The sequence below is a fragment of the Myotis daubentonii genome, chromosome 1 (genome assembly GCF_963259705.1).
Source record: "Myotis daubentonii chromosome 1, mMyoDau2.1, whole genome shotgun sequence".
NCBI lineage: Eukaryota > Metazoa > Chordata > Mammalia > Chiroptera > Vespertilionidae > Myotis > Myotis daubentonii.
The window spans coordinates 43,694,325-43,709,701 of record NC_081840.1 but is presented as its reverse complement, the minus strand read 5'-3'; the positions used below and the strand labels follow the sequence as shown (position 1 = coordinate 43,709,701).

General features: G+C 41.0%; 1 protein-coding gene across 4 annotated transcripts in view; it reads right to left on the bottom strand.

Moving 5' to 3' along the window:
- Positions 1–803: 803 nt before the first annotated feature.
- AAGAB (alpha and gamma adaptin binding protein) overlaps positions 804–15,377 on the bottom strand; it is a 45,076-nt gene continuing 30,502 nt past the window's right edge. For 2 of the 4 annotated variants that reach the window (XM_059697390.1, XM_059697408.1), the window contains 5 exons: positions 9,346–9,428; positions 8,406–8,502; positions 3,302–3,406; positions 2,797–2,846; positions 804–2,148 (listed from right to left, as the gene is read on the bottom strand). In XM_059697390.1, coding sequence (XP_059553373.1) covers positions 2,071–2,148; positions 2,797–2,846; positions 3,302–3,406; positions 8,406–8,502; positions 9,346–9,428 — 413 coding nt within the window. In that variant the 3' untranslated portion in view covers positions 804–2,070. Of the gene's footprint in view, positions 2,149–2,796; positions 2,847–3,301; positions 3,407–8,405; positions 8,503–9,013; positions 9,248–9,345; positions 9,429–15,377 lie in introns of those variants that run through there. The other 2 variants (XM_059697399.1, XM_059697418.1) reach the window with 2 other exon arrangements.

Sequence of the window (15,377 nt, the reverse complement as noted above, 5' to 3'; positions counted from 1 at the left end):
GGCTTTTATATATATAGACTAGAGGCCTGGTGCACAAAATTCGTGCATGGGAGGGGGGGTGTTTAGGATCGGGACTAAACCGGCAGTCAGACATCCCTCTCACAATCCAGGACTGCTGGTTCCCAACCACTCCCCTGCCTGCCTGCCTGCCTGATTGCCCCTAACTGCTTCTGCCTGCCAGCCTAATCACCCCCTAACTGCTCCTCTGCCAGCCTGATTGATGCCTAACTGCTCCCCTGCCAGTCCAATCGCCCCCAACTGCCCTCCCCTGCCAGCCTGGTTGCCCCAACTGCCCTCCCCTGCCGGCCTGGTTGCCCCCAACTGCCCTCCCCTGCCGGCCTGGTTGCCCCCAACTGCCCTCCCCTGCCGGCCTGGTCGCCCCCAACTGCCCTCCCCTACAGGCCTGGTCACCCACAACTGCCCTCCCCTGCCGGCCATCTTGTGATGACATGGGGTGACCATCTTGTGATGCATGGGGCGGCCATCTTGTGTGAGGGTATGATGGTCAATTTGCATATTACCTCTTTATTATATAGGATTAGCTCATGATCATTCTTCTTAACCTAGGCCTTTAGTAGATGCCACTGGATTCTTTTATCCCACATTTCCCCTAGAAGAGGCTGATAGCTGAGGTCTTAAATCTGTGAGTTGTCAGTATACATATGCATGTTGGATCCAAAATAGTGAGTTTGACAAACCCTTACATTATTCACTATTTATGTCTAATCCAATGAAGGAAGAAAGGCTTCTCCATATACATCCTCTACTAAACAACAAAATCATAATAATACACATTAGCAGACTTTATATGCAAATCACATTTTAATCATCTGGCTTGGTTTAAGCCACAAAATCAAGTTCACAGCTTTTTTTTAGTCTGTTTTCTCTAACCAATGATCCTAATGTATTTTCTAAAACCTCTCATATTTTAAGAAAAACATGTTCCACCTTTTATTTTGCAGCAAGGAGCTAACTTTCCTTATATTCCTAATGAATGGCTGATCCAGTCATCTCCAACTCTTCCTTTGGAAACTTTCCTTTTGGTGATAAGTTCCCCAGGGGCTGACCCACTCAGCCCAGGAAGTAACACAAGGTACTCAGGGACTCACTGCCTAATATTTTCACATCCTTTTTTACCTTAATCACTCCTTAGTATTACTATTAGGCAGTGGTCTTTCAGAGAGGAGGGTGTAAAGTGTGACAACACAGCTCTGACATCTCAAGAAAACTCTAAGGAAGAAGAGTTTATTCATGATAAAGGCAATGCCAAAACTTCCGTATGTGATCACAGTCTGTTTCAACGGCCCATTATAGGGAATTACTTAAGTTCCTCTCTGTCTCTTACACACATGCAACCGCACCCACTCCCCTCACCCCCCAACTTTGTAAAGGGATCTGTCTTATCCCTACCAGAGTAGGAAACCTTTGCCTCATTTATTATAGTCTAAAATGTTACACTGGCTCCTCAATACTTTCTAGAATTTCTCAGACACTATACTTTAATTGAAATGCCCAGAGCAACTTTTTAGCTAGATATTAACCTGAGGGCCACTGCCACTGGCCCCAACCTATACTACAGCACAAATTGAATCCGCAGCTGCTTCCTTTCTTTTGATGCAAAAGCATCGAAGCTCAGAGCAGCAAGCTCCTCAGAAGCAGAAGATCCAGAACACCCAGGAAAGGCGGCACAAGCTCCTGATCTGCGTCATCAAGTGTGACCACAGGGCATGCACCAGCAAAGCTGACTAAGAGTGGCTTCTTCTTTAACTTGGGCAAATCACACACAACCTCTGAGCCTCTCATTCCCTTCCATTCCTAGAACAAAAAAGCATATCTGAAAAATTATCAGTCCTTACTATCATTATACTCCTCACTCCTTTACAATATCCTGAGGGAGAAATACTTTCTCCTTAACCCTCTACTAAAAACTAAAATTAAGAGGATCCTATGAACAAATCTGGCAGCCAACAGGATGATGGAAAGTTCAGCAAAACGTAATGGGGTTGACAGGAAAGTATCTCAGGTAGTGCGAGTTAGCATCTTTGTTAGTCAAACCCTAGTAGGAGTAATTTAGTGTTCTTCATCAGATGAAAGGCCTTCGATTTCATCTCTGTCTCCCCCAATTGCCATCCAGAAGGCTTTGGCAACCTGTGTCGAGAGAAACATGCAACACATTTTAGCCAACAGCTAAATTTCAACTCATTTCATGTCACACTTTGATTAAGACTAAAATTGTATACCTTGTCCTCCAACCCTCTGGCAACATATATTAAAACCCTTGAATATCCAGACCCAGGACTTCCACTTCTAGAAATTTCCACTCAAGATATAATCAGAGTTGTGTACTATGGTGATGGGTAAGGATATGCAGAGCTTCACTCTTTATAGAAGCAAAAATTGCACATGACTTGTCCAAAAGTGCAGTGGGTAAATTATGACACATTCATACAACACATACCATAAACCATACATGTTTCCTGCTAAGAACATGTGTTGCGTTGGTAATAACAAACTAAAACAAAATAACTGCGTTTTCCAGCCCAATAGTTAGGAAGGCAAACATGCTGAGTCTCAATGACAGTTCCGTGTCACTCAACATACATTTGAAAAACCTTGGTTTGACTGCAGCAACGAAGTTACTATTGTGTAAACATTCAATTAGTTATAAGTTAAAATCCAATGAAAAATTCACACTAAGACACTTTAGAAATAAAAAAGTATAATCAATCAATAAGTGCTATAATTCTAACAGCATGGACCTTTTGTAGGTAATAAATACCTGACTGATTGTCTCACCTTTTCTGCATGCAACTTTCTCTGCTCGTGAGGAAGCGTCGCAGCCTTGTCTAGGGGGAAAATATATCTTAAGAAATTCATCTAATAACACAAGAGAATCTGGAGTGTACAATGTTCTAACACTGGGAGATGGGCTTCAAAGACATGCTTATGGTGTAGTCATTATAGCTGTGAGGAAGTTTAAGTCTTACAAATTCTCCAGATGGGAATTATGTGAGTAAATTGGTAGGGGTGTCACTGACTCCACATTAATGAGACACACTGAAAGAAACAGAGGCAAGAGAAAAAAGGAAAATAAGAGGAAAGAGAATGAAGGAAAAGGAGAATTTACCCCAGGGGATTTTTACCACCAGAGGATGGCACAGTCTCCCAGTAACTCGTTTCTCAAGATAACTGAGACCAGAGAATGGAATAGAATTAGCAGTTACCAAATAAAATCCTACTATATAAAACCAGGGAGTATCAATATGGGAACATGTTAGGCCCAATGGATTCATCTGCTTACCTTTCATTTCCTTTAACTTTGAAAACAGTCTTTCAAAATTCTCCAAATCTCCTCCGCCCGTAGTAAGACTGGCTAATTCTTGAATATCCATATCTAACATAGGATCTGAAATAAGGATTCAACACATTGTCACACGTTATTTATATACTAGAGGCCTGGTGCCGAAATTCATGCACAGGGGGTGGGGAGGGGTGAGTCCCTCAGCCCAGCCTGCACCCTCTTGCAATCTGGGAGCTTTTGGGGGATGTTCAGCTGCTGGTTTAGGCCCAATCCCGTGGATTGGGCCTAAACCAGCAGTTGGACATCCCTCTCGCAATCCGGGACCGCTGGCTTCTAACTGCTCGCCTGTCTGCCTGATCGCCCCTAACACCTCTGCCTGCCTGCCTGATCACCTCTAACTGCTCCCTGGGGGGGCGGGGCCAGGCTTGGTGAGGGGTCGTGGTGTTCTGCACTTTCCAACCAGGAATGTTTTAATAAGCAGTCTCCAAAAACTTGAACTGGAAAAGCTAAAAGTAGAGTGCTCAGATTTCAGGCATCAGGTGCTATTAGCAGGATTTCTATCCCAATTAAACTCTAATTCTGAGCTCTCAACAGTCTGGACAAACTGCCCGTCTCTATCTCCAAAGTTTCTTATTCGTCACTATCCCATTTTCCTCCACTTCAAATCAAGGTAACAAGTGAAACCTTTAATTCTGATCTTCTTCGCCGCAATGGAACAGCAAACCTCAATCGAAATAATTTCCCGCCAGAAGTCACATCCAAATACTGTGAGACTGAGGACTATAGGGCTGACTATGTACATGCACAATAACAGGCTCACATTCTAGCAATAGATGCCCAGGCATCCTCCACAATCCCACAATCCTCTGGTCGTATACTTCTGGTTTTTCTAGCTCCTCCTTAAGTGATGTTTCCTTCAGTCATGTTGCAACATCCAGAGCCTCTAGTTGGAGAGGATGTTTCTGTTCTTTGACGTTGATAGCTGTTTACTATTTGGAATCAGTGAAGTTTTGGGAGTCCTGCCGCTGCCATGAACATGTCAGTCCCAAGTGCACTCATGAAACAACCCTCATTCAGTCCACGGCTGGCGCCATCCGGTTCGCAATGAGAAAGGTACTGTGCTGAGCCGTTTTCCAATCGGATCTTCCTCTTCCTTCCCCAGCACACTCCAAACCTACTCCGGGTCTGACCACTCCAACCCCACAGACCCTTAAGACCTTCCCCCCTATTTCTTCGACTTTCCCCCATCAAACTCACATCATATTGTGTTGCCTAGGGGCACCCCTATTCCCTGGGGGGCGGGGCCCGCCTGGGCAAGGGGCTGTGGTGTTCTGGTCTCTGGTCATTCCACCATTTCGGTCACTGGGCTTTTATTATATGGGATGTGCTAAATACACAGAATCCTAGGGCAGTCAATCCTGGCTTTGATTAAAGTCACCACTGAATGAGTGCTCTAGGTACTGGCCTCCAACTCAGAGGGCTTCATTCACCCTGCCTGGCTGCTAGTGGGCCTCACAAACGAGCAGTAACTTATTTTATCCTTACGACCCTATGATGAGGCAAGGCACACAGTCTCCATTTTAGAGACGAGAAAACTAGAGCTTGGTGTTGAAGTGACGTGCTCAAGGTCACAGCTAGTAAATGTGATCTTGGGTTCAGTCTTAGGTGTTTCCAACTCTATAGGCCACACTCTCCACTAAGGTACACCAATTCAGCACTAAAAGCCTGAAATTTATTCCATCTTTTACTGTACAACATATATTTTCACATCTATTACTGACAACCATATAAGGTGGTTAGAATAGATTTCACTGTCCACAATTCACACATGAAAAAATCCGGGTTTAAAAATTACAACTCATCAAAAATTACAACAGTTCAGAGGTAAAGCTCCTGTACTCCTACTACCATCTCAGCATGTTGCCTCATTATCAAAGTTTAATGAGAATTTAACTCATCCTCCACTCCAGGCCAACCATCCCAGCACACAGGTCTGTCTCCTTCCTCTAATGCTCCCACACTTCATGTTTACAGAACTGTCTTGGCACTGGCATATGCTACTTGGTATTCTGACACCTCGCCACATTGCTGTAATAAAGACTACCATAGTAAGAGAGTTTGCTTTGTATCTGCACCACTGAGTGCTTTAACTTGCACCATTCCATTTCGCTTTTGCTACAGCACTGTAAGGAAAGATTTGTTAACCCCTATTTTACAGAAGGGGAAACTAATGCCCATGGAAGCTAACTAACTTACTCCAGGTCATTTCATTACTAGTGGTAGAGCCATGATTTGAACCCAGTTGTCTAGGACTCAAGCCCACAACCTTAACCATTACAAGGCCTGTCTCTGCATTTTTGGACTGTAAGCTCCTTGAAGACAAGGATGATAACTTATAATCCTCTGCATCTACTACAATGTCATATAGATAATTTGGTGTTAAAAATGTATTTTGGTTAATAAATTTGTTTTAGTTCAGTGAGCATATCATGCTGGCAACTGGCATACAGGGCTAGAGATAAAAATTTGTGACTTGTCTGTGTATACGTGATAATTGAACTGTGGACATGGATAGAACCACTTCATGCTTTAGCTACAGATTTGAAAGAGGAGTTTAAGTGGAGGATTGCAGAATGGCAATATTTAAAAGCTGGGTAAAAAAAGGGTAAGTTTCTAAAGAAAGAGAAGGAATAACCAGAAAGCAGAAAAATCACCCAACCTCTCTCTAATAATTAAACATATATCCTTGGGTGAGGATTTTTTATTTTTATTTTTTAATCTTCACCCAAGGATCTTTTCCCATTGAGAGAAAGACAGAGAGAAATATCGATGTGAGAGAAACACATTGATTGGTTGCCTCCTGTAAGAGAGGAGCCTGCAACCCAGGTAGGTGCCCTTTATTGGAATCACAAGCTGACACTCTACCCACTGAGCCAAACCAGCTAGGGCTTGGGTGAAGATTTTTTTTTTAAAATATATTTTATTGATTTTTTACAGAGAGGAAGGGAGAGAGATAGAGAATTAGAAACATCCATGAGAGAGAAACATCGATCAGCTGCCTCCTGCACACCCCCTACTGGGGATGTGCCCGCAACCAAGGTACGTGCCCTTGACTGGAATCGAACCTGGGACTCTTCAGCCCATAGGCCGACATTCTAGCCACTGAGCCAAACTAGTCAGGGCGGGTGAGGATTTTTTTAAGTTGCAAAAATAGTATCTGCCCTTCACCCACCTTTCCTCAATGTTAACATCTTATATAACGACGTTATAATTATAAATGTCAAGAAGTTAATAATGGGGTAGTGCTATTAACTAAACCACAGACTTCACTCAAACTTCATCAACTTTTCCACTAAAAGCCTTTTTTCTCTGTTCCAGGGTCCTACACAAAATTGAGCTGTCAAATCTCCTTAGACTTCTCCAATTTCTGACAGTTCCTGAGTCTTTCCTTGTCTTTTATGACTTTTAAAGAGTCCTGGTCAGTTATTTTGTATAATGTTCCTCAATTTGGGTTTGTCTAATGTTTTCTTATTATTAGATTGAGATTATGCACCTTTGGCATAAACAGCACAAAAGTGAGTGCCTGTTTGGTACAGATCATGGGGAGATGATGTCAGTATATCTTATTACTACTGGTGAGGTCATCTTCATCACTTGAAGTAGTATCTAAGTTTTCTAATATAAAGTTACTATTTCCCCTCTGCAATAAATAAATAACTTAGCAGAAATGCTTTTAGACTATGCAAACGTCATGTTTCTTCTAAAATTTTCATCTATTAATTTTAACATCCATCAGTGGATCAGGCCTGCAAACAACTATTACTATGGCATAAAGAGAAAGTAGAGATTATAGTAGTTCCCTAACAAAAGAATATTTATAGTTATCTCAACTAAGCTCCTTGGCTTTCTGGCTTTTGGACAGCAGACTAGATTCTAGTTTCAGTTCCAGGACCTTCTTATTAGATAACCTTAGGCAAATTATTGAACTCTTCTGGGCCTCACCATCATCTCCATAAAATAACTTCTCTGCCAAACTTAATTACCAGGTGAGAAAGAGGATATATAAAAGAACTTTAAAAGGATGTGAAAGGGCTTATAAGGTTACTAGAGGCCCAGTGCATGAAATTTGTGCACGGGGGTTCCCTCAGTCCAGCCTGCACCCTCTCCAATCTGGGACCCCTAGGGGGATGTCCGACTGCTGGGATCAGGCCTAAACCGGCAGTCAGACATTCCTCTCGCAATCTGGGACTGCTGGCTCCTAACCGTTCGCCTGCCTGCCTACCTGATCGCCCCTAACTCCTCTGCTTGCCTGCCTGATCGCCCCTAACTGTCTCTACCTGCCAGCCTGATCGCCCCTACCTTGCCCCCCTGCTGGCCTGATCACTCCTACCTTGACCCCTTGCTGGCCTAATTGACCCTAACTTGCCCCCCTGCCAGCCTGATCACCCCTAACTTGCCCCCCTGATGGCCTGATCACCCCTAACTTGCTCCCCTGATGGCCTGATCGCCCCTAACTGTCTCTGCCTCGGCCCCTGGCCTAAGCCGCAGTCTGGACTCCCTCTGTGGGAGGCGACCTGGCGGATCAGGGGAAGGCGCTGCCCCCATTACCCCACTGCTGCTGTCACTGCTGGCCTGAGGCTGGCCCTTCGCAGCTGCACCTTGGCCTTCGCAGCCATGTCTCAGCCCTCACAGCCGCTGTGGCTTTGTCCAGAAGGACATCTGCCCTAATTAGCATTTTACCCTTTTATTAGTATAGATATTATTCTTGATACCATCAACTCTAACTACTGTTAAATACTATGAAAAAAACTGTAATATGGAGATATAAAGCTGTTTCACCACCTGGTCCTGTCTGTTTTAGCTAGATGATCTGAATCAAGATCTTGCTAAGAGAATCAGAGAGAAAAATGATACAGATTTGCAATGTGTTTATTCTTCCTCCTTTTTCTGATAGCCATCTCAAGGCTCACATTCACTTGGGGTTATCAATTTCCTTCCCTTGCCCATATATAAAGTCAATATTCCCCAGATGATTTATTTCCTGATACATTGGCTATTCCAAATTCCACAGAGCTGTCTCTTAGCAGCCAAAGGAGGAACTTACCCACAATGCTATCGACCTGAGCATCTGCTGTATTAGCTGCACCACTCCGACGATCCAGGAGGGATTCAGTCCTATCTGCTGCTGGCAAACGGGGCTGCTGTTGAGGAACACATACAACACACAAGCAATACTTTAATAGCAGGCTACTTCAGAACTAAATCCAAAAGGCTCACACTTCCACCCATGGGCTGGCTTTAGAGAAGCAGTATTAGGGGCTAGAGACAAGGAGAGATGAAGAAGGCTCAACATCACATAAAAAAATAAATGGCTAAAAATTCACTAACTTAGGAGTATTTTCCTTAAAAAAAAATTAGAAAGTGTCATGATTTTGCTACTATTAAAACATAGTGGGTTTTTTTTTTAAGATCCATGCTTTATTCAAAATGTGAAAATGAACATGATCATATCATAAACAGCTCAGAGACTGATGAAAAGGATGCCTGGAAGCACAATGTGGCCCTAATGTGCCCTTGGTTCCAGCATGTCGACCAAGGTAAACTTGGGCCAAAGTCCTTCAGGACAGAGGGTTGAAATCAGCCTATTAAGCTCTCTTAGGGCAAGGACTTTGCCTCAGATTTATACAGGGCCTTGTACATGGGAAGTACTGAAAAAAAACATCAATTTTATTTTATGTTTAAAGATCTGGAGGCAACTTTATGCCTCAAGGAAATCCTCGCACTTTTTAAAAAACACGCTAGCAAGAACACATGGAACCACCCAGATTGCAAACATCTTGAAAGGCTCACTGCTCTGATGCTGAACCAGCCTCTCTCACAGGTACCAGGCACAAGAGGACTGCTGTAGATTCTCCTTTTATCTATTTTGAATATTCTCTGCCACTTCTTAAATGAAAAGGAAAAAATAATAAATGATGTAAAGATTCATAATGACAAGGAGGAATTAAAGTAAAAGAGGAGAAAAGATAAAGGCAAAATCTTACCTCTGAGTGACAAGGGTCTGCTGATCCAATGCTATGGTTTGCTCCAGCCAATGAACTGAGAAGGCCAAAGCCTTGGTTCCTATCTGAAAAGAAAAAAATACAATCACTGAAAATTTTAACTTACATTTTAAGTTGTTAAAATGACTGTGATGATGAAACAATGGCTAGTTCCTCACTATAAAAGTTCTAACTGTAAAACACAGTTTTTACCAATTACCATACTCTCTAAATACTGAATAATTTTCAAAAATCAGAGTATCAGTCCAGGTCAAATATAATGACAGAACCATTATAACATATCTTCTGTTTGTCAAGATTAACAGCATTGATGTTTTAATAGTCACTATGAATTAGTAATATCCCAGTGTTTTAAAGTGAAGAGGAACATGCATGCCTTTTTTGAAAAACAGCTCTAATTTTGATATAAATGAGCTACTTGCAGTTAAGGCCCCTGATACTCTCAATATTTGTATTTACAATGGAGGACAAATCTAGAGCAGAACGTCTAGAACTGATGAAAGTAAAGGCCCAAGCCCTGATTTGATAGTGTTCCCCCAAACCCACCTGGCACTTATTAAAACTACCCCAGTATTCAGTAGGCAGTATTCTCCCTACTTCCAATGGAGGCAGAATCTCTGAAACAGAGGACGAGGAATCTGAACTTTTACCACGTACTCCAGGAGAGTGTTAGCATCAGGGACACTGAAAACAAAACACTGCCACAGAGTAAAACATGAAACCCACATCTCAAGAGTCTAACAGTATAGAAGTCAGACAACTCTCTCAAAAAAAGACAACTTCCTCCAACCTTGCCTTTCCTCTCCCTAGCTCTGCTCTCTTCTCTCTTTCAACCACCTACAAACTTCCTGCGTCCTCTCCCCTGCCAGGTGGAACTGCTGTCAGAGGCTCAGTCACACACAGGTATCAAAGTCAGCCCTCCTTCCTTTCCCTTGGCGGAGATTTGCCTTTTCAACAGGGACAAAGCCAAGGTGTGGCCTCCTGGGTCTAGACTGCAGCTTGTTCCAACCTGACCTCTCCCCACGTGGGGAGCTGCCTCGCCTCCCTACTGCGCGTGGCTCTCGACCCCGGACCTCGGTTTGAAGGCTTCAATTCTGAACGCCTGCTGCTGCCCTGCTGCTTTTCCTGCTCCACAACCTCACCTGGGCAGCAGGGCCGCAGGTGCAGGTGCACCCTGGAGCCCCTTTCACCTCCTCATCCAGCTTGCCCATTCTGGGAGTAACTCTCCAGGCCAAATGCCTGGATGTGCTCCATCCAGGACCAGGCACTGAGGTTTCAACGAGGTGGGCTGCAGAGGCTGAGAAGCAGTTCCATGTGGTGTCCCACACTGATGGTTCCCCTAACGAGGGAGATTTATTCAAACAGCAACATAATTCTTTCTTTTTGGCCAATGTGCTATAGACTTTACAGCAGTTGTATACAATTGTGCAATACTCAGACTGGGATTTCACGTGTCATGAGGATACACAAGGGCTCTTATAAAGTACTTCAGGCTCTTTGTACAAAAGGCATTACCTGAGTTATTACTGCTGTAAGAGAACACTTCTATTACTGAAAATAACTTGGATTGGGGTAATTTTCAAATCCAATTCACAAATCTCTCCATATTCCAATCCCACAGCTTATGTTTTTCCACTGTTGGGCACTATCTAACCTTGGCAGGTCAGACTGCAATCCAAGAAGAAGAGTGCCATCTTGGGTATGTTATTAGACCAAGGCAGCCTATTTAAAAGGCTTGATTCCTTCAAACGGCTGCCGCGGAAGGGATCCGGGACAGGCAGGAGTTAGAGGGAGCTAGGCTCGTCGCTGAATACCGTAAACGTTTCATGTTCATGTGTTTACTAGTCAAAGAGATTTGTTGTTAATTTAACAATTATGTGCTAAATGTATTTACACAATAAAAAAATGAACGTCCCCGTTTTTCAAAATTATGAAAAAGTCAGAATAGTGGGAAGAGAAGTGGGCTAGGTCAGAAAGCGTGGATTTCATTCCTGGCTCTGCCTACCAGTGCGATCTTGGACAAAGCAATCTTTCTGTGCCTTAATTTTCTGTCCTGTGAAATAAGAGGGTTGCTATACATGATTGCTAAAGTTCATTCTGCTCTAGAAGTTAGTGATTTTATAAAGTAAAGAGGCATTCTTTATCTTCTCTTGACAGTAATTTGAGTTGGCTGGGCTTAGATATTTTTAAAAATTACTTAATAGAGAGAAAAACAAGAACCTTAAATTTCAGAACCCTTCTAAGGTTCACAGATGACTGAATTTATAATCAGGTTCTGGGCTAATTAAAATAAGCTGGAAGGACTTTTGCTCAGTATTTTCTTATACACAATGGAGCATTTAGTTAACTAACAAGAGAGTTCACTATGTTCTTACTGCTTATATTTTAAGAAAGTTTTATGCATAAATTTTCCCAATTAGTAAAACAATTTATGTTTGTTTATCCAAAGCTGATAGCTCAAAAATCTTGGCTTTTACTTTACACATTTACAATTTTAAAAAAACTCAGTTTTGCTTAGTTAGTTCAATGTTTAGCAAAATTCTGCCCATGTGCACCCTCCGAAAAGACTATTCCTCTTATAGAAAAGGATTACACAAATCTTCCCTTGTTTGCCAGATTTTTCTCCACCGATTCAGGGCATGGAAATGCCATCCTATTAAGAAGGATTTATTCTTTTAGCAGGTAGTTGTTGAAACTGGATTTAGTATCTATGGTTTTATTGATACCTCAAAATACTAGAGTAGGAAGGAATAAATTAATCCACCTACTCAACTGATTCTTCTGGAACCTCAGAGCGGCGGAAAGGGGAAGTTGTTAAGTCATTTATTCTGAAAGGCATAGTAAGTATATTAAACTCTGGTTATGAAAACATCCCATTCAATTTCAGTAGACTAGTAAATTGGCACCAGTGGAACAACAGATAAAAATGACAGTACCATGAAGAAAAAAATCCAGTGATGCTGGACATGAGCATAGAATTCTTCCAGGAAGTGTCAGAAACAAAATCAAAGCCTCTAGAACAGTGATGGCGAACCTATGACATGCGTGTCAGAGGTGACACGCGAACTCATTTTTTTGGTTAATTTTTCTTTGTTAAATGGCATTTAAATATATAAAATAAATATCAAAAATATAAGTCTTTGTTTTACTATGGTTGCAAATATCAAAAAATTTCTATATGTGACACGTCACCAGAGTTAAGTTAGGGTTTTTCAAAATGCTGACACGCCGAGCTCAAAAGGTTCGCCATCACTGCTCTAGAATAAATATTTGAAATGTGAAATTCTTAAACCTTGGGAGGAGCTTTTCTTATTTATTTTAAATGAAAGTTTCAAGAAAACTATAATATATGAAATTACGTGCATATCTCTTTACAAATCTAAAGGCACATGGTTATTTTACAATCAAAATTCATCTCACATAGAAATTTTGACATGCATTCCATGAGACATCTAGAGAATTAAAAACCTAGGCAAAAAGGGAAATTTTAATATGGGGAATGGGCAAAGTCATTCTTTAATAAAGTATATTTTTCTTCTAATTTTCTCTGCTCTTCTCCACTAATTTATCAAGGCAATATGATAAGCATATAAATTTGGAGATAAAGGCATGGATTTGAATCCTAGTTCTACTACTTACTGCGTGGTCCTGTACAAGTTATGCCCTTGTACCTCAGTTTCTAGATTTATGCAGAGGGTATACCATTTCTTACCGTGCAGAACTATTATAAGGGTTAATAATCATAACAGCTAACATGTACTGAGTGCTAACTACAGGGTGGGCCAAAGGTAGGTTTGCAATTGTTCATATGGAAAATAATACAATAATTACTTAATTAATAATTATACAAGAATAAACTGTTTCCTGTCCTCACAACTGTAAACCTACTTTTGCCCTACTCTGTATGTGTAAGTTAACATTCTCAGTACTAAAGATGGAATGCTCCTTTAATCCTCACAATTAACAAAATATGCCCTCTACACACAAACAGAAATCAACTTTTGTCTCCTTTATTTTGTTATCTTCTTTACAGAGGATTTATTTTATTATTCTTTTTTACAGAGTAAACTGTAACTCAGAGAGATTAAATAAATGTCCAAAAACACACAGCTAGAACCTGAACATGAATCCAGAACTCTCTATCACTTCCTCTTTCCATTAAGCCCAGAGATAGCATGTAAAGAATAAAAGTTGAGACAGTCAATGCTTAAGATACAAATATTGGATATGACACAAACCTGGGTCAAATGCAAAAATATGTCTTTTTATTCACATATACCATAGTTCTCTTTTGTCCATAAGCCTTCATTATATCCCTGGTTTAGACTGATTTCAACTAAACTAAGCTCAGGACTAAATAATTAATCATATACCACTTTAATGCTTCTCATTAATTCCAGCCCAGCCCCATAACTCCTGGAGGCATTAGTCACATAAAACTAGTGGCAGACAGGTGGTTAACCCTTTGTACACCATAAGCGTCTATAGACGCAATTAAATTCAAAATATCGGGGAGTGTGGAGATGGTTTCTGTTTTGGACCCGTGGCAGTTAACTGGTTAAGACTCACTATCCTTTCACTGTCCCTCAAGGTACCTAAAAAGGGTTTTTCAAACCAGCACTACTGACATTTGAGGCTTTGTTGTGTGTGTATGGGGGTGGCAGGGAGAGTCCGGTGAATCTCTGCCTATACCCACCAAATGCCTACAGCACTGCCAAATGTCCCCAGAGTTGGGGGTGGGGAAAACACAACATTATCTCCAATTGAGAACCACTGATACAGATCTACTGAGGAAAGGAAATTTTTGGCTAAAATTCTCAGGTTTTAAGTCATTTCTTGAAAATATTTTCAATGAAAAAAGAGGGTAAAAACATTTAAGAGATTCCATCTTATCTCCTGTTAACATAAATATCTCCCCTCTACTTTGGAAAACTTCTACAGATGATTTTAGCTCACAATCACTTCTACCTCAGCGCCATTTGCCTTTTATGTCCTTACTATTCAATTAGGCCTTGAGAGAAATGCTAGCATAGGTACTTGTCTGAAGTCAATCTGCCATCCTTAACTATATTATAAATGCCTTGCACACACAGACAATACAGCTCCCAGCAGAGTGTTAAGTATACAGCAGAGATGCTGAAATATCTGCTGACAGCCTCATATGACAGAGGTGCATGCATTAGCTAAACATAGACGTTTTTACTTTAAACTTATATATACTGATCACAATATTAAGAATTTCCGTAAACACAGCCCCAAAATGCCTTAGATGACCTGTTATGTATTTTCTGTATTCATATTTCAGCTTTTATTTCCTTAAAGCCACAATTATTTGGCATCATCTTAAGAAGTTCGTTTTCCCCATATTTTAAGGTTTTTCACATCCCCTTTCATTCCCCACAAAATATTTTCGTTTCCACCCATGTGATAAACACAATCAGACTTACCATAAGCACAATTAAGATATTTCAACTTACACAGAAAAGCTGTACGTATTTTTGAATGGTATTTTTAAATCACACCATACTATTTACATAAAAACTTATTTTAAGCAATGCTTCATCAGAAATGATTTCACTGATATCAGGGAAACAAGCCTATACTTTTATATCACCTTTCACATCTGCTTGATAAATTGAAATGTTTTTAAAATAAAAAATAATTAGAACTGATTCATTCTTTTAATAAACTACTACTTGCAAAGGGTAAAACTTCGAAATACGCTATTAAAAACGGCACTTATTTTGAGAAATAGGCTGCAACACTGCATTTGGTTCTGAATTCTGGAAACGTGGATCTGGGCTCTTCCTATGACATTGGGGACACCTGCTCAACAAGTCAGCAACGTTTCTTGAGCACATAATGAACTGAACCAGAAAGTAATTACACAGTATTTTCTCTCTTTTTCCTGATTGTAAAGCATTTTTTCATTGTAGAAAATTTGGAAAATAGAAAAAGTATAAAGAAGAAAATTTTAAAAATCCCCCAACGATGCCAATTAATACTTTGGTGTG